The sequence below is a fragment of the Ascidiella aspersa genome, chromosome 3 (genome assembly GCF_963924565.1).
Source record: "Ascidiella aspersa chromosome 3, kaAscAspe10.2, whole genome shotgun sequence".
NCBI lineage: Eukaryota > Metazoa > Chordata > Ascidiacea > Phlebobranchia > Ascidiidae > Ascidiella > Ascidiella aspersa.
In genome coordinates, this window is record NC_139449.1 from 28,970,932 (window position 1) to 28,987,604 (window position 16,673).

A 16,673-nucleotide genomic window follows, 5' to 3' on the forward strand; every position below is an offset into this window, starting at 1 on the left:
AGTTACTCATTACAAATGACTTGACTTGACTTAGGTCATTTTCTTAAATGACTTTGGTTGAAATAAAGTGTTTTTCTTTTAGTATTTTTGTTCAGTTATTGCTTATAATCGTACGAGTTTAAAAATTAGAATAGTAGTTTAACGTTTATTTTGTGTGACTTGAAGTTGACTTGCTCTAATTATGACTTGACTGGGACTTGACTTGCGCAACTGATGACTTGGACTGGGAATTGACTTTTTATTTATTAAAAAAGAGTTGATTTGGACTTGAGTCATTTTAAAATAACTTGTTTACAACACTGGTATTATACATCCGGTATCGTTATATTGAGCAACGTTGAAGTTCTGCTAATAAATCAACATGATTTCGGCGCGACAACAATAACCAGCAATGGCTTTGTTTCAGTTTCTGTTTCCATCAAAGCAAGAGGTTCTTTCCGAGATCGTCGCCGCAAGCGTCGTCGGAAAGAAGGTCACGAACTCGAAGATCGTCGTCACCGCTGCCGTAAACGTAACTGATGCCAAGCGGAAGCATCTGAGGTATAGGAAAAATCATTCTTCATTTTACTTTTGTCGCAGTAGGGTCAGAGAGAATGCTCGTCATTACAATTGGATAACTGTTGCCTTTTCCGCCATTTTTAACCCATGCCCTTTCCGCCATTTTTCTAATATTTCCATATATATACGAGTTTGTGCAAAAACTTTCTCGCACTTTTTCTAATTTGCCTAACAACCAAAATTTTAATGTCTTTAATCATATACGAACACCACTGGTTATATTTTTATGGCGACAGGTCTTCACTTTTGCGTGGTTATTTTTTATATCTCTGTATGTATATTAAGAAACAAGGGTAAAATCTGGGTGTAATATTATTGATTGAAAAGCTAACCGTTCTAAAGTATTTTATTTGGGGGTTGCAGCTGTGCGTAAAAATGGCAAAATCAACGCCATTTTGTTTGGCTACGTCCACGTCAGCATTAAATAGAAAAAAATGCGACCACTGCCAATTAAAAAATAACGAATTGATGCAAAATGTTCACACAAATGTTATCTGCTTTCGCTTTTACATTTTATCGTCGCCGTTTTACCGTTTCGACAACGCAACCCAGGTGTGCATTTTGGGAACCAGTCACTTCATCGTGGTCGAGTGAAGGCTGCTATCTTGTTAACGGAACGGATGGGGTTACTTCTTTTCCCGGCGAATCCAGTCAAGTCACTTGCCACTGCAACCATCTCACGAACTTCGCCATACTGCTCGATTACGATCCGAGCGGTGAGGTATGTGGAATCCCACACAGTCTGCTTTCGTTCGTATAGCAGTGTACCACTGAAACTTGTGTTAAGAAAGTTATTTCAACATTCCACCAGTGCCCTGTCATACAACTAAAACCCTTGAATTTTGCTCGTCTACTTTTTCGTGTTTACAAGGGCAACCAAGTCTAATTTTTTATCCATAGGTTGTTAATTAATTATTTTAGATCATCACTTATTATTTAGTGGAAAGTGTTTTAAGGCTTGTTTTATGCTCAAGTTTCTAAGACACGACAAATATTACAACTATGTAAAAATAGCCATTGCTGTATAGTTGCTGAACAATAGGCCATATTCCAAGAGACCGTTGGAGAAATTTATGCCTACCTGTATACAGGTAATATTCCTTCGGGCTTTGTTGTTGGATTTAAAGAGACCAACCTGACGGCATTTATTTACGGTACTTCTATATTTTGTTAACAGGTTCCTGTATATCATCAAAGTACAGATACGATTTCGAAAATCGGAATGATAGTATCCATTATCGGACTTGCCCTTACAATCGCATACAGGTAGTTTACTTAATAAGTTACTTGCTGAGAACAAAAATATTTAAACACGCAGTAAAACACTTTTCAAATCTAGACTAAACAGTTGTTTATCGTTAATTTGGGATTTTCAGGCATAATTTCCCGAATTAATTGTACGTGCGTAATAAACTGGAAATGCGTCAAAGTAATACATTAGCGTCGTTAACGACACTTTCTAAAGTACATTGGATGTCGACGCACTACATATATATAGCCACAATTTAGAGTAAAATGAATTGCATCTTTTAGTTCAGGGTGTTGCCTAAATGAAAGACATATCATAACCAATTTTTTTCAGGGTGATTTTGAGTACCCATTACGATTTTGGGTGTATCGAATAAAGAAGCTATTTCTATTATAAATGGGTTTAATAGAATAGAGTGCAGACGTATCTAATACAAGAACCATTTATGATTTAAAAATGACCCCAAATTGCACATAGAATGGAATTTCAAAATTTCAACTCCATTTAGACTGAGTGTAAAGGAATTACGAAGGGGAGTTCCTCAACTGACACTGCTTCACCTCTGCGTTTGCTTGCTGCTGGTCTACGTCCTTCTGCTCACGGCATACGACAAGAACGTCATAAACAATGAGGTAAAAACTTTTTTGAAGCGTTACTAGCCCGCTACAGATATTTCTTTATTTCTTCTCTAGACATGTCTTGTTTCTCTAGACATGCCCGCAAAAACATAAAAAAATATAAAAGTACCGTATAAAAAATAAATTCAGTTATTTGACGACATGGACAGTGCAATGATTATTGGGTAACAAAAGAAACAACATTCGTTTGAAATGAACCATAAAAGGTACAACTGCCGAAAACACCGGAAATAAAGAACTCTTATAGAGCAAGTCACAATGTTTATTCATGAGAAAATGTGATGTTAAAAAACTCTGCCTTTTATAGGGCGGCTGTTTCGCCGTTTCGCTTCTCCTGCACTTCTTCCTTCTCGCCGTCTGGGGCTGGAACGTGGCCGAGGCCGCTTCCATGTACCTGCTGCTGGTCCGAGTCTACAACGTCAACATGCGTCACTTCCTGCCAAAGGCGGCGGCATTCTGTTACGGTTTCGCGACGATCATGGTCGCATCCAGTCTCGTCTTCTCGGCAGCCAGTCCGCCTAAGGGATCCAAGTCATACGTGGGCTCCTACACGTGCGTAGTAGTTGTTTAGACGCTTTTGGCAGTGTTGTAATGATTTAAGTCATTGACTATATTTGGACGAGTTTACCAATAGATTAACAGTTTACTTTTATGTCCATGACTTGAAATTGACTTGCTCTCATAATGACTTGACTGGGATTTAAGTCATATCAAAATGACTTATTTACAACACCGCAGTTTGGCATCCTATTTTGCCTTTGAAGAGCGAGCCATTTTCTTAGATCTGTGGTTCTCTGACTGGGGACCGTGAGGCAGTTTCAAGGTGTCCGTGAAACATATCGTTAAAATTATTTGGCCGATAGTTTAAATTAGTAGAAGCATATCTCTTCTCATCAGGTTTCATTGATGATAAATATTTTAAGCTTGTGTACAATAAGTAGCTATTTAATTAAATTATTGAACTGTAAAGTTTCTTTGTTTTAATTGTTGCCCAGGGGTAACATTAAAAATCGGATTTTGTTCTAAAACGCATAAAACAATTCAAAGAAAAGCTCTTGATATACGGTTTTTGCCCTGTGTACGTGATTCAGCTTTAATTAAATGCTTGCACAACGTCCTCTATAGCTGGCTTCAAATTGGTGTTCCAATCACCACCAATAGAAGTCCCATGTGAATAATAATAACAAATATTAGCAGAAAACAAAACTCCACAAGGTAGCATTACTTCTGAGTGTTTAGTTTATAAGAAAATTAGAAAATTATTGATTTTTTGAATGCTTCTTCATTATTTTGCCCTTTAATGTAATACTTTGATTTAACCCAACTTCAAATTTTGCGTCGTGGCAACATTTACAAAACTTTGTTTACTGTAATTTCTGTCTAAACTTAAAGGCACTGCGAGTTTAACTTTTTATTTTTATTTTTAGTATTCACGATAAACAATGCAAATATGCGTCACGGATCACCGTTGGCATACAATTAAAAATTTTAACCTGGTAATATAGGTTTTTATAAATTAGTCAGCTTAAAAATGATGTGACGCACGATTGTTTTAAGCGATTGTCCGCTATTGTCGCCGCACTGGTCAGCACAAATTCAAAAAGGTTAACAGAGTTAGTTTTGGTGATCGACAATCTAAAATAGCAAGACTTCGTTTGTTTAACGTGAGGCACAGCACTTCGTCTTCGATTGACCGCAGGTTTCAATTGCCGAAAAAATCACCTAATATGGACGACGGGCTCGTGTATACTTTCCCGTGCACAGTCCTTTGCCTTTGTTAAATAAATTCCAAATCAATCTGCGTTTTTTTACATAAAAACAGCTTGCTTTAGTTGAATTGTGTAGGCTATGTGGAGCAGTGGTCTCCAACCTGTGGGTCGCGACTCCAAGTGGGGTCGCTTAAAATTTTTCTGGGGTCGCCATAACTCACCATATTTCTTCTGTTTCCTGTTTTAGGACGACTTACGTAGTTTATTTTCTTTACAATGACGTAAAACTAATAAATGTGACTAAGTACATAGAAAAGATAAGCTTATAAAAAAGGTGTTTTTAGCTCTTAAGAGCTGCTATAGGTTACAACGATTTCAACAAATAAATATTTACTTTTTGCCTTTGATGCGATTAATTTACCCGACTCTGTCCAATTTTGGTGGTTAACTACTTTTTTCCGTTTTCAATCACATCTTTGTTTAATAAAATTCAGCGCAATGAGTATAATTATTAAAAATGAAACATCGTAAATCGCTTGTAGCAGCATTACACGGAAGTAGAGCATTACATAGGAAAAGTGGAGCCGCGTTTTCCAAAACTTGTGGACACACAAAATCAGGGGTTCTTAAACTTTTTTACCGCGCACCCCTTTTTTTGCTTCGCGTGAACCACGGTAGGCAAAAAAATAAAAATAACGTCACAAATCTGCTGATTTCGGTCCAAAAATGTGAAAGTGAAATGTAGTCTAAATACATTCAGTGCAAAACCGTTTTATTTTTAATCAAACTGTTTTCTTAAAAAAAATGATTATTTCTTAAATGTACACTAATATTTCAATTAGGCCTTTATGGACTCCCTAAAACTAGTTCATGGACCCCAGTTTAAGAACCCCTGCACTAAATGCAATTTAGTGTTGAAACAAATTGAAATGTTTTTGTTCATTTGTTTGCTAAATTCAAATTCATAATTTAAATAAAACTTTCTAAAATAAATCATTTTGGTGCACATATGTAGCCACAGTTGTCTGGAAATGTGTGTAATTTACACATATTAGCTCGTGTTGCTTAGTTCCAGCAGTATTATATAATTATGAAAACAAAAAAGGGGTCGCGATGTTAATTCTGATTTCAATTTATTCAAATTGGGGTCGCTTAATAAAAAGGTTGGAGACCACTGATTCAGAGTGATTTTAAGGGCACATCCTGTGAGTTCAAAACATTGTTCTCGAAAAAACAATTGGCAAGATACATTGGCATTAAGACGGTGCTTGCAATTAACAAACACAAACAATAAAAGCTATATTGATGCAAATTGAACACAGGTAAAACAACAGACTGTGCGAAAGTTATTCATTTTTAAACTTTACTTCACTTGCTTTTCTTTGAAAGCAAACACAAAGCTAATTCCTTCATTAACGCCCAGGGCTAAACCAATTTGAATAAATTTGCATCGTAGAGGTAACGGCTGCCTAAACTCTCAATAATTTCTACTCTCAATAAATCACTATTTATGTTTTGTTACAGACGGTCGGAAGTATGCGTTGTGGGGAACGAAAACAGCCTATACTTCGTCATCCTACCAATCGCCATTTGCTTCTTCGTCAATTGCGTAGCGTTCGTCTTTATTCTTCGGGGACTATCGCAGACTTCCAAGTCGGCAGCGGCCGTTAAGGACATGCGAAAGTAAGGCTTGAGAAGAGATACTTTGTATTAGTTGTTCTATCAACTTTGGATGTATCTTTTGGATCCAAAACAGTTTATTGCGACCGCTTTAAACAAAGATGGATTGTTTTTTCCTAAAACTTTAGTTCAATTTCTTTACCTTTAAGCTAAACAAATGTCGTCTAGGGCTTTAACGCGGTCGTTTAAACATGCCTATAGGTATGAAAAATGGCACAAACGTAAAGGTGCAGTTGCGTGCCTCTATAGAGAAATCGCACGTCCAAACACTAGTTTTTACATGGCCGCTTTGAGAAAGGTTAAAAGCTTGCTTTTTCACAAAAACACGCGGTCGTAATTACACGGCGAATAATAGTTTCCCCGTCGAGTGGAATTGGGTACAGCCCAACATCCAACTCGTGTTTCTAAAAGTTAGTTTTTACATCGAACTCGCGTTTCTAAAAGTTAGTTTTTACATCGAACTCGCGTTTCTAAAAGTTAGTTTTTTCGAAAAATTACAACAGGCTGTTTTTTACCGATGCAAATGTCGTCAAATGCCGTAGTCGACCTTTCGACGAAGAAGTTGCCTGTTCGGGTCAATACATATTAAGAAATGTCCTATCCACTTATTCTTGCCGAAATTGCAGAAACAAGAGCCGCCTGAGGCAGGCCGTTTGTGTGACCGCCTTACTGGGCATTACGTGGGCTATCGGTATTGCAAAGGTGGCGGTCCAGTCGTCATTACAGGGCCACGGGGCCAAAGAAGACGTCGTGCGTGTGTTCGACATCATTTTCGACGTCGTTAACTCAATTCAAGGCTTCGTGATCTTTCTCATGTTCTGTGTGAGCAGGATTTGGACGGAGTCGCGCTGCTGGGTAATTTAACTGTACAACTTTAGTACATTTTAAGTTTTCGCTAAAATGTGTGCTCGACGGACTCTTTCGTGGCACTTTTATGACAAACACCAAAAATGATTTAAAATGGCGTACACCGGCCTAAAAAGTAATAGTTCGCAATGTTTTGCTATTTACTAGGTCTAATAGTTGTTAAGGCTTTTAACTGACTTTAGACATAACGCCTGGTTTTCAAACTTTTGGGAATAATTTGACTTAACAGCACGGTAAGCCCTTGTCCTGTTTAAAGTTTATATAAAATACATTTTTGTTTTCAGTTTAGCCTTGTCTTACGTTTAAAGTTAAAGAAATTGTTTTTGCTTATTTCCTTTACCTAACAAGCTTGCCTAAAAATACTTTAACACGCTTTGTGTGATTCCATTGCGTAGCGATCAACGTGGGAGAATCTCGTGTCCGACAGCATGTTTTCGACACCTCGATGGGCATCCGGATCCGACATTGATTACAGCTCGAGAAAGAGCACTAAAGAAAGCCGAATCTGAGATCTTGCAAGTTACGCTTCCGGAAAGCGGAATGAAATGGCATCCTAACCTAGGAACCCTAAAAGCCTGTCGTTGTGCTTGACGTATTTGTAAAGCGCACGGCAGAGTTAAGGAATAGGCACTGCGGTAAATGCATCCACAGCAAACTATATTTGTTGCCTTCGCTTACAAAAAAATTAAGTGTTTTTTTAACTGTTCAACATCTACAAATCTGAATTTTTTTCATCTTTGATAAAGAAATAAAGAGTAACTCATCTACAAAAGTGGGCGTCCCAAAGATGTTGAAAAGTTTTCATAGCAGCAAAAAAAAATACGAATTTCGAGCTCTTTATAAATTATTTCGTGCTTACTTCACTTCAGTATTTTATTAAGTTTTGTAATTTGGATCTTTTATTACAACATATCATTACAAGGCCGTGCCAACGTGAATTTACAAAAAAAAATGAAAAAACACTCCATTTTTAACTTGAGCTGCACAAACTTTTTTTAGAACCAAGCAACACTACCTCACCTAAAGTGAACAATGTGCACCAACATAAAGCACAAACACACGATATTAAACCGTTGTATTTGCTATCGCGCTGGAGCTTATTCTGCGAAACAAATGCAATTTTTTTAAGACGCTCTGGCGAACATAACACGGCAAAACCTATCAGCAAAACAAAATAAACAGGCCGGGTATCGAGCAGCGTGTGAACTTCTGGGCGATCGGTCGTATCCTTTAACTTGTGTCTTTTTTACTTCTTCTGGTTCTTGTAGCGAAAGTGAAGGTCCTTGACATCGGTCCAGGCGATATGCTCCCACCCGGTTTCCTTCATGTGGTAAACTGAAAACACGAAAATTGATGATTTTTGTTCAATCGATCGAAACGTGTTTATTTTAGACTTCCTTGCAATTATAACGCTGTGAAGCGTGTTTTTTATCGACTACATGATCGCATGGAGCATTTTATGTTTAACGCCAACAAAACTATAGGTCTATTAAGAAGCCTAATTGAGCTTGGATATAGGAAAAGAAATATAAATCAAAACTTAACGGCGGCGCAAACATTTGGAATTATCGCAACATTTTAAATGTTACGTTTGCCGGTTTCACCTGGATGTTTTTTTGAAGTTTACTAAACATATAACTATAGCGTTGGTCACCATGTTGTGAACTTAAACAACATGAAGATTATTTGTAATTTGCTGTTCTCTTTCAATAATAACGTATCGAGTGTTTATCCACCAAATATTGTTGCACGGATATATAATTTATTTTATGAAGACTTTTTCTTTATCATATTTCGATAAAAAAAATACTAGCAACAACGCAATACATCCTTGCACAAACGCCGGCGCCGTTTTTTCAAAGCGTCTCTACTTTTTTGCATTTAACGTTTTTTTTCGTTTTCCGCGTTTTTTTTCTGGCCGTCTTATGCTCGCGCGGTGCACAGCAGCTGTGCCTTGTGTACATATCAAGTAGAAGTCACTTGACCTTTCTCGTGCAAAGACTCTTGTTCTTACATGTACTTTGTATGCTGTTGGAGGTTTGTATCAGTCGCAATGCAGTGTTTCGCGCAAAGGCAACTTTCTTCACCTCCGTTGACTAGAGTTTAAACTAAAAAGTGCGGCGCCTTCGTAACTCGTGAGATAGCTCGGTACCAATAGTTAAAGCAGTGTTTCTCCAGAGGGGTGCAGCGGCACTCTTTGGTGCCATTTCTAATGCACAGAGAGATATTTGAGAATCTTTAAGAATCTGATTTTGCTTAACTCTTACAACTTTTGTGTAAGATTAGAGTGGAATAAATCCAATTATAACTTCCTACGTTGTGTAAAGTTGGTGTGTGTTGTTCGAGTTACGTTTATTGTGACATTCTAGTGAATCACCTATGGAAAAATCTTGCAGGGGTGTCGCAATCTATTTATTATTTTGAGGGGTGCCGCTAGACAAAAAAGGCTGAGAAACACCGAATTAAAGTAACATTGTTTTGAACTTAGTGGAAATACAACAACAAACAATCGTACTTTTTTGCGTTAATGGTGTTAACATATCAGTCCTCAAACATGATTTAATGTTTCTTTAAAAAAATATGCATACTTATTTAATTAAGCTAGGTTTGGTGGTTAGGCTGCGCTTTCATTAAGTTGTATTAAACTGTTACGGTGGGTTTTCGGGAAATACTAGTCTTAGCCAAATAACGAGTATCGGATAACAATAGAGCGTTGCTGTTTGATGGTTTAACGATTTTTTGCTTAGAGTTGGTATCAACAATTAAATAGGGGAATTTTATATAAGAATAGATTAAAAAAACAAAAGGTGAACTTGGATTACTAGAATGTTCTTTAGGATGAACCGGATTTAGTACACTATCCAATGGTGACTTGCGTAATTTACTTCTTTACGAGCCTGCAAAGGAACCGCGTCAACCCGAAGGCAACCTTTAAAGTTTAAAGCAACAAATACCATCTTTAAAAAATACAGAAAAAAATCCTTACGGTTCACGTTGCCGCCGCTGAAGGCGTCGCGGTGCGTGGCGTGGTAGATGGCCTGCTGACCAAGCTCCAGGGCTGCCTCCACAGTCATATCATAGCAGTAGCCGGAGTCCATCACGCCATAGGCATAAGTGGCGCCCGATCCCACCGAGAACATATCTCCGGCCAGTCGCTGGCCCTCACTGTCCACGTAGTAGAGGCCCGGACCGCGCTTGTCCCAACCGCATACCATCGTGCCCTGGTTGGATAAGAGAAGCAAGTTGATTTATTCGCCGGTAGTGGGTATTGGGAAGGCCGAAATCTTACGCGCAAAGGGCGTTTAAATGCATATCCTGATTTGAATTGCTGTTAAGTGTACAGTTCTGCATACAAAGGTCTTTATAGGGACATTTATACCTGATATGGCCAATATGGACAATCATATTATGATGAGGTCCTAATTTGTATGTTCATATGGGAAAAATGTTCGTATGTACATGAATATTTAGATATGTATGTCCAACAATGTTTTATGTTAGCTCACAAGCCTTTGGTGTTATGTGTTTTTGGTAAAATTTAAGAGAATAAGTAAATGTGGGCAACGAATATTTTTTTTAAATGACAGGCAAAAGATCTGAAAGAAAATATGATTATTCTTAGAACAACAATCTATGTATAAATTTTAGGATTAGGTGAAAGAAATCTGTGAACAAGTCGAGTATTCAAGTAGATACAAAAATAAGAGAAGTAAATGTTTTTGATGAATGAACAGCTCTATTAGCATTAAGAAAAAAATAGTTATTTGATGCAAAAAGGCTCCAAACATTAAAAAACAGAGGTAAACTCATTAAGACTTATTACTATCAGGTCTAAACACCAACCATAGACAAGCCCATTCCCTTATAGTTGTACACCATGTTGGCAAGAAGTTTGGAGGCGGCAGCAACCGAGATCCGTTCCTTGTTTCGCAGCTCATATACGCGACAGTGGCGCGCCAAAACTCGCTCCCAAAACGAACAGTCGGCAGCTCCGCCGGCCATCGTACCGAGAAGGTAGGGGTTGATCTCAATAACTTTCTTCACAGTTTGCGAAGCTGAATCAAAAAAATCATTATAAATGGGTTGAAGTATAAAATGTGGTCCGAAATATATAGAAAATTATAAGTGAACACTCTGCAAATACCTAAAGATCGTAGATTTTGTTTAGAATTTTTAATTATGGAAAATGTATGTCAATGAATATATACGTTAAAATACCACTTTTTACAAAATAAAATACAACCGAAAATGACTGGGTGCCATCTGAAACTGAGTATACAGTGAGCAGGACTTTTTTTAACACAATTTTAATTATATACATACAATGATCAACAAATATATGGAAAATCACAAGGTTAAATGAGGATCAGTGTAGGTGGAAAAACTTTTCCCATATGCTAGAAACTAACAAGTGAACTCTTATCATTCTAATGTACCAAACAAACTGATATAAGAAATGTAGATTGATTACAACTAAAAAATACTTAAAAAAATACTGAAATACACAAGGTTTACAACAACAATTACCAAAGCTTAATCAAGCAATTTTTTTACCAATGTAATCTCCAGCGCTAGCTCTGGAGTCTGTTGCAACCACAACACCATGTTTGAACTTGAAAGCAAGAGTTGTAGTGCCATGTTGAAACTTAATATGGACGTCGGATTTTGGATCTTTCATGTGCTCCATGTACCTAATTGCCTGAAAATAAAAAAAAACACAGCTCAGACACACTGTAAGATTGGGTAGAAGAACAATATAATAAAAACGACACAGACTATTTTTCTAGGAGTGGGGCTTTTGTTTTAGAGCTATAAATAACCTATTAAAAGGACCTTGCATTACAATATATTTTGTTGTTTGCATAAGACATATTATTGTTATCAATATTGTGAACGTCCTAGTATTTTAATTTTCTAGTTTAAATTAAGTTAAATGTTTAACTGAAACCTAGAAGTACAGCAGTAAACCTACTTCAACAGAGGTTGGAATGGCAAAGGCATCTTCCAGAACATTATCTTCACTTTCTAAACTTTTCTTTCCAAACAATGTTTTGCCAGATTTGTAACTAAACAGGTTTTTATCACCCAGTGAATCAGTCCTACAAACATCAGCTAGCGCCATAATTTTGTCTAATATCTAAATGGAGAAATACATTTGATCGGTCACAGTGAGGTTTTAGGGGCAGTTAGTGACATAGACAGTAATACAAACTACAATATTTAAGTATAAACTTATACCCTTGCTTACAAAAACATGATGATAATAAAACATCTGCAGCATCACAAAATTGGATAACACCAAAAAAAGCTTGAACAGATGTGCCAATGAAAATTGGTAACAAGGCAAAAAAGATAACATTAAAATGAAATCTTGTCAATGGTCATGCAAAAAAAATAACGAAAAGTATTAAAAGCTAGCCCCAGAGTTATAGCTGCGGTCACCACCGCTAACCATCTTCTTCTCCTTGTTTTTTCTCTTTTTGTCTTTCTTTTTCTTCTTCTTTTCTGAGCCATCGTCGTGTTTACGTTTCTTGTGCTTCTTGGTTTCGTCTAGCTCGGGCGTTCGAAAGTCAACCGGCAAAACGTCAGGACGGTTCTTGCTTTTGTGGTGTTTGTGCCTGCGCTTGTTCTCCATCTGCTGATGCATAGGTCTGTATTGTTCAGGAAGTGGTCCAGGATGTAGACGGAAGGCAGACATCAAAATGCCAGAGGAGAGAGGTTGGATTTCTTTGCTTCCGGCCGGTCGCTTTTCAATTAATGACCTTAGCGTACTTCCATCGCTTGCCTCGGCCGGGTCAATGCCCCCAGAAAGATCTGGCAAAAATGAACTCAAAGACTCTTTTAGTTTTTTTCCGCAGAACTTATTGTAGGTAGCCTCCAGGCCGAATTCAGCAAGAAGGTTTGTACTGCCGGTGAGGGAAGCAGCAGGTGGAAGTTCCTTCATTAAATAGATCGGCGCCCCTTGTGGAGGACTGTCATCGTTCGTCAGGAAGCTTGACAGCGGAACATCGCTCAGATTTTGACTGACCGGGTCAAATGTAAATGGGTGGCTGGAAAATTCCATTTCCAGCCTTATAAATGTGTATTTCTTTTAGTTAAAGCTGTAAACAACTTGATTATAAGTCAAAGCACCTATAAGGTAACACCAAACAAGTGGTAATTATTACATTAAAAGTGAATAATAATTAATTTCGCTGAAACAAAACCAGGCACTATATTATTAGTATCCAATAATATTAGCTTGTTAGCCTTCTGTGACAGGTGTACACTAGGGTTCCTCTTTTTGCCGGATTTTTTCACTTCCGGGAAACGGGATGTGAAAACGAAAAAGACGAAGAAATTATTCCTAAAATTACGTCATTATGACGTTCAAAATTATTTTATATTAGCTCCAAAAATTTAATTTAGCTTATGTTTTGTAGTCTTGCTTCTGCAATTTTACGAGACTTTCTTGTATTAAAGTCAGTACCCTTATTTGTTTTTATTTTAAAAAAGAGCGCATTTTTTTTTGATGGAATAAATTTAATCAAAGCAACTTAGGCAACCACTTTAACAGGGTTTGTAATATTTTTTTCTTTATATTAGTTAAAAACGACAATTTGTTAGAGTTTTGCTATGTTGCCGAATACCAGGTATTAGAAAAAAATTTCCCGGGATTCGGGATCGTTAATTTGCGGGAAATCCGGAGAGGAACCCTAGTGTACACTCAAGATTTCCTTGAAAGCAATTTCGGTGCACACTGAATCAGTAACTTGTTTTTCCTATTGCCAGAAAAAGAAATGAACTGTCGGAATAAAATGAACGAAGCTGTAGGAACAGAATGAACTGTCGGAATGAAATAAACGAAGCTGTAGGAACAGAATGAACTGTCGAAATGAAATGAACGAAGCTGTAGTTACAGAACAAACTTTCGGAATGAAATGAACAAAGCTGTTAGGATTGGGTTAGGATTAGGATTAAGGTTAGGATTAGGGTTAGGAATGAACTTTCGGAATGAAATGACCGAAGCTGTATGAACAGAATGAACTGTCGGAATGAGATGAACGAAGCTAACCCTAACCCTAACCCTAACAGCTTCGTTCATCTCATTGCAACAGTTCATTCTGTTCCTACAGCTTCGTTCATTTCATTCCGACAGTTCATTCTGCTCCTACAGCATCGTTCATTCCATTCCAACAGTTCATTCTATTCTAACAGTTCATTCTGTCCCTACAGCTTCGTTTATTTCATTCCGACAGTTCATTCTGCTCCTACAGCGTCATTTATTCCATTCCGACAGTTCATTCTATTCCGACAGTTCATTCCGTTCCGACCATTCATCAAATTAGTTTCGGCCCTATTCATTCCATTCTGACAATTCCGACCATTCCGTAAATTAGTGAGCGTTCCGACTATTCCGACAGTTTATCATTCCGTAAATTAGTGTTACCCCTGTTGATTTAAGATTACAACGTTTTTTACAATTTATAATGACTATAGAAGGTTCGGTTTAAATTTGTAGGAATGTGTTTTTACATTTTAAGCCTTATAAACATTTTCTTGAATAAAAAACCTTGTAAAAATCGGCTCAGATATAAACATATTGCACCGGACTGTAATCTGTTGGTGGAAGTTGACTCACAGTCATATATGTTTACAAAGGGAAATACAACTTTATAGTCCCAAACAAGTTTTTCGCGCAACCGGTCGGCGTTCGCGATTCACTTTGCTAACCATAAAAATATCGATAACTGCATCCAAAATGGAAGCATTAAAACGCTGTAATAAGCGCAAAACGTCACAACATTAATACATCTATACCTTCGACGCGCCTTAAACCAAGGTTTTTCTTTCAAATAACAAACTAATTTTAACATTATTGCTGAATGGAAAATGACTAGTGCTTGTTCAACAAACTTTGTAATCCGTACCACCAGAGAAAAATTCTGTCATTGTAATTATTTGCCATTGGAATCAAGTAATAACACTTTGCAATATGACAGGTGGGCAGCGAACCTTTTGCTTGGCCATACACTTTTAGTGAAATGTTTCAACTTGGGTTTTAAAAAGCAGAAGTCGTAACTTGTTTTCAATTTAGTTAAATGTTAATCGCGAAATAATTTAAGTAACAGCAGGCCTAGGAAACATGTTAAAATAAAAGTAGCAAAAGTGAGTCCCAAATCAAAATATGTCAGAAGAAGTTGACGTGAAAACGTTGAGAAGCACTGCTTGTTAAACAATATCATCCATTAGAGTAGGTGGACCCTATACCACTTATAGCAGTGCTTTCCAACCAGTGGATCGCGAAGCGATTTCAGGTGGGTCGCGAACAGTGCTGAAAAGTGCGGGACCTGTAGCAGATTGATTTGATTTACAAATAATGACCGGGAAGTAATTCAAAATGTTATAGATTTGATATACATTCTTCAACAACAAAGTCTAGTGTAATGTTTTATTTGCAAGAGAAATATAAAATGTTATAAATAGTATTTTAAGCTTTTTTTGACGCATTTTGATACAATTTGGCAAGTATTTCAAATGAGTTCAGTGACTTCAGAACGTCATTTTCAACATTTAAAAGGGTTAAATAGAGTAGCCGCTCTTCCCACATTGTGTTTGGCAGATAGTTTTTAATCAACTTCAATTTTAAAAATGATCTCTCTCAACTACAATTAGTTAAATACTTAACATATTGTCAATGATAGGAAACGTGGACTAACCATTCGTATTAGGTCAAATTGCATCATAAGTAGCGTGATGATGTAATTTTTATTTTAGTTTGCGTTTAGCAATGCAAGTTGTGCGATATACCAACAATAGTTATAAGTTACATGAAGTCCAACCATTGACAGGTGTAGACTGAAAGCAAGCTGCGAGACAACACCATTTTGTTTGTGCGTTTGAGAAACCAAGCTGAAAGCGAAATTGAAAGTTGACACTTCTAGGCATCGGGGCTGCGGATTCGGACTCGGGACTCGAGGGAGTCGGTTTGTTTTGCTGGAGTCCGATTCGGGAAACGAGTAAGACCACGTAAAAGTACCCGGGTCCCGAGTCCGACATCCGCACGCGCAATTGCGCACTACCAAATTTTTAAACTGATCTTGCAGCCAACTACAAATTTTAAAGGTAGAATAACATAATTATGACATATTTTCATGTAGGCTACTGTCGATGGATGAATTATATGACACCCCTATGTGGTTATTGCTGAAAATCCACCTTAATTAAGTTACGTAAATTTGAAGCCTAAAACACTCCCTGTAGAGTCAGAGCTTGATTCGAAATACTGGCTGTAGTGTCAGAGCCTGATTCGGGGCTCGAGGTAATCGCACATTCCTCCGGAGTCGGACTTGGGATTCGGGAGATTTTAAACAGACTCCGCAGCATTGCATTTGTGACTGCACTCGATGAAGGCAGTTGCCTCCAGCGTAAATTACTAATTTTTAAAGTTTACAGTAACCAAGAAGGGACAAGATATTGTTGGACCAATAACTTAGTCTTATAACTATATTAGTGTCCTTTGCCATTCCAATTTCCAAGCTAAAAATTACTTACCAGCTATGTTCTGTTTTACAAAAAAGCGCGGGGCCCGTAGCAGCTGCTACATCGGCTACGTTAATCCGGCCCTGCGAAAGCATTTTTAATTGTTACAGTTTTCTATTTAGTTCGGGAAATTATTGCACTATCATTACGTAACATTTATGCAACTTTATCACCGTACTGTTAACAGTTAGACATGTTGTGTCATACTAACTATTTCAGTACATACGCCAGTGGTAAAGATGCAGGTATTTTTAACTTATTGTGGGTCGCACAATAAAACTTGCATTAAAAGTGGGTCGCGAACTTAAAAAGGTTGGGAAGCACTGACTTACAAAATACTAAACTGAATACTATTCTACATTTAGTATCTTTAATCGCACGTAAAACAATTATACTTCAAAATAATATATTTAATTGTCAAATACCTTAACGAAAACGGCCAGTTGGCAG

The 16,673-nt window shown here is 37.3% G+C and overlaps 3 protein-coding genes across 3 annotated transcripts; 1 reads left to right on the forward strand and 2 right to left on the reverse strand.

Annotated features, from left to right (window-relative positions):
* The first annotated feature begins 1,977 nt into the window (after nt 1-1,977).
* On the forward strand, nt 1,978-5,841 carry LOC146161412 (adhesion G-protein coupled receptor G2-like). Its single transcript, XM_083385151.1, has 4 exons — nt 1,978-1,987; nt 2,285-2,439; nt 2,753-2,997; nt 5,679-5,841. The coding sequence occupies exons 1-4, from the start codon at nt 1,978-1,980 to the stop codon at nt 5,839-5,841; spliced, it is 573 nt and encodes a 190-aa protein (XP_083241277.1).
* A 1,920-nt stretch (nt 5,842-7,761) lies between these two features.
* On the reverse strand, nt 7,762-11,834 carry LOC146161413 (proteasome subunit beta type-5-like). The gene is made up of 5 exons (XM_083383562.1): nt 11,674-11,834; nt 11,256-11,400; nt 10,545-10,756; nt 9,688-9,922; nt 7,762-8,036 (listed from the first exon to the last, which is right to left on the reverse strand). Exons 1-5 carry the CDS (start codon nt 11,821-11,823, stop codon nt 7,948-7,950), a joined length of 831 nt encoding a protein of 276 aa, XP_083239688.1. The 5' UTR covers nt 11,824-11,834; the 3' UTR covers nt 7,762-7,947.
* A 32-nt stretch (nt 11,835-11,866) lies between these two features.
* LOC146161414 (mediator of RNA polymerase II transcription subunit 19-like) lies at nt 11,867-12,828 on the reverse strand. The gene has a single exon (XM_083383563.1). It carries the CDS (start codon nt 12,763-12,765, stop codon nt 12,109-12,111), a length of 657 nt encoding a protein of 218 aa, XP_083239689.1. The 5' UTR covers nt 12,766-12,828; the 3' UTR covers nt 11,867-12,108.
* Nucleotides 12,829-16,673: the final 3,845 nt, after the last annotated feature.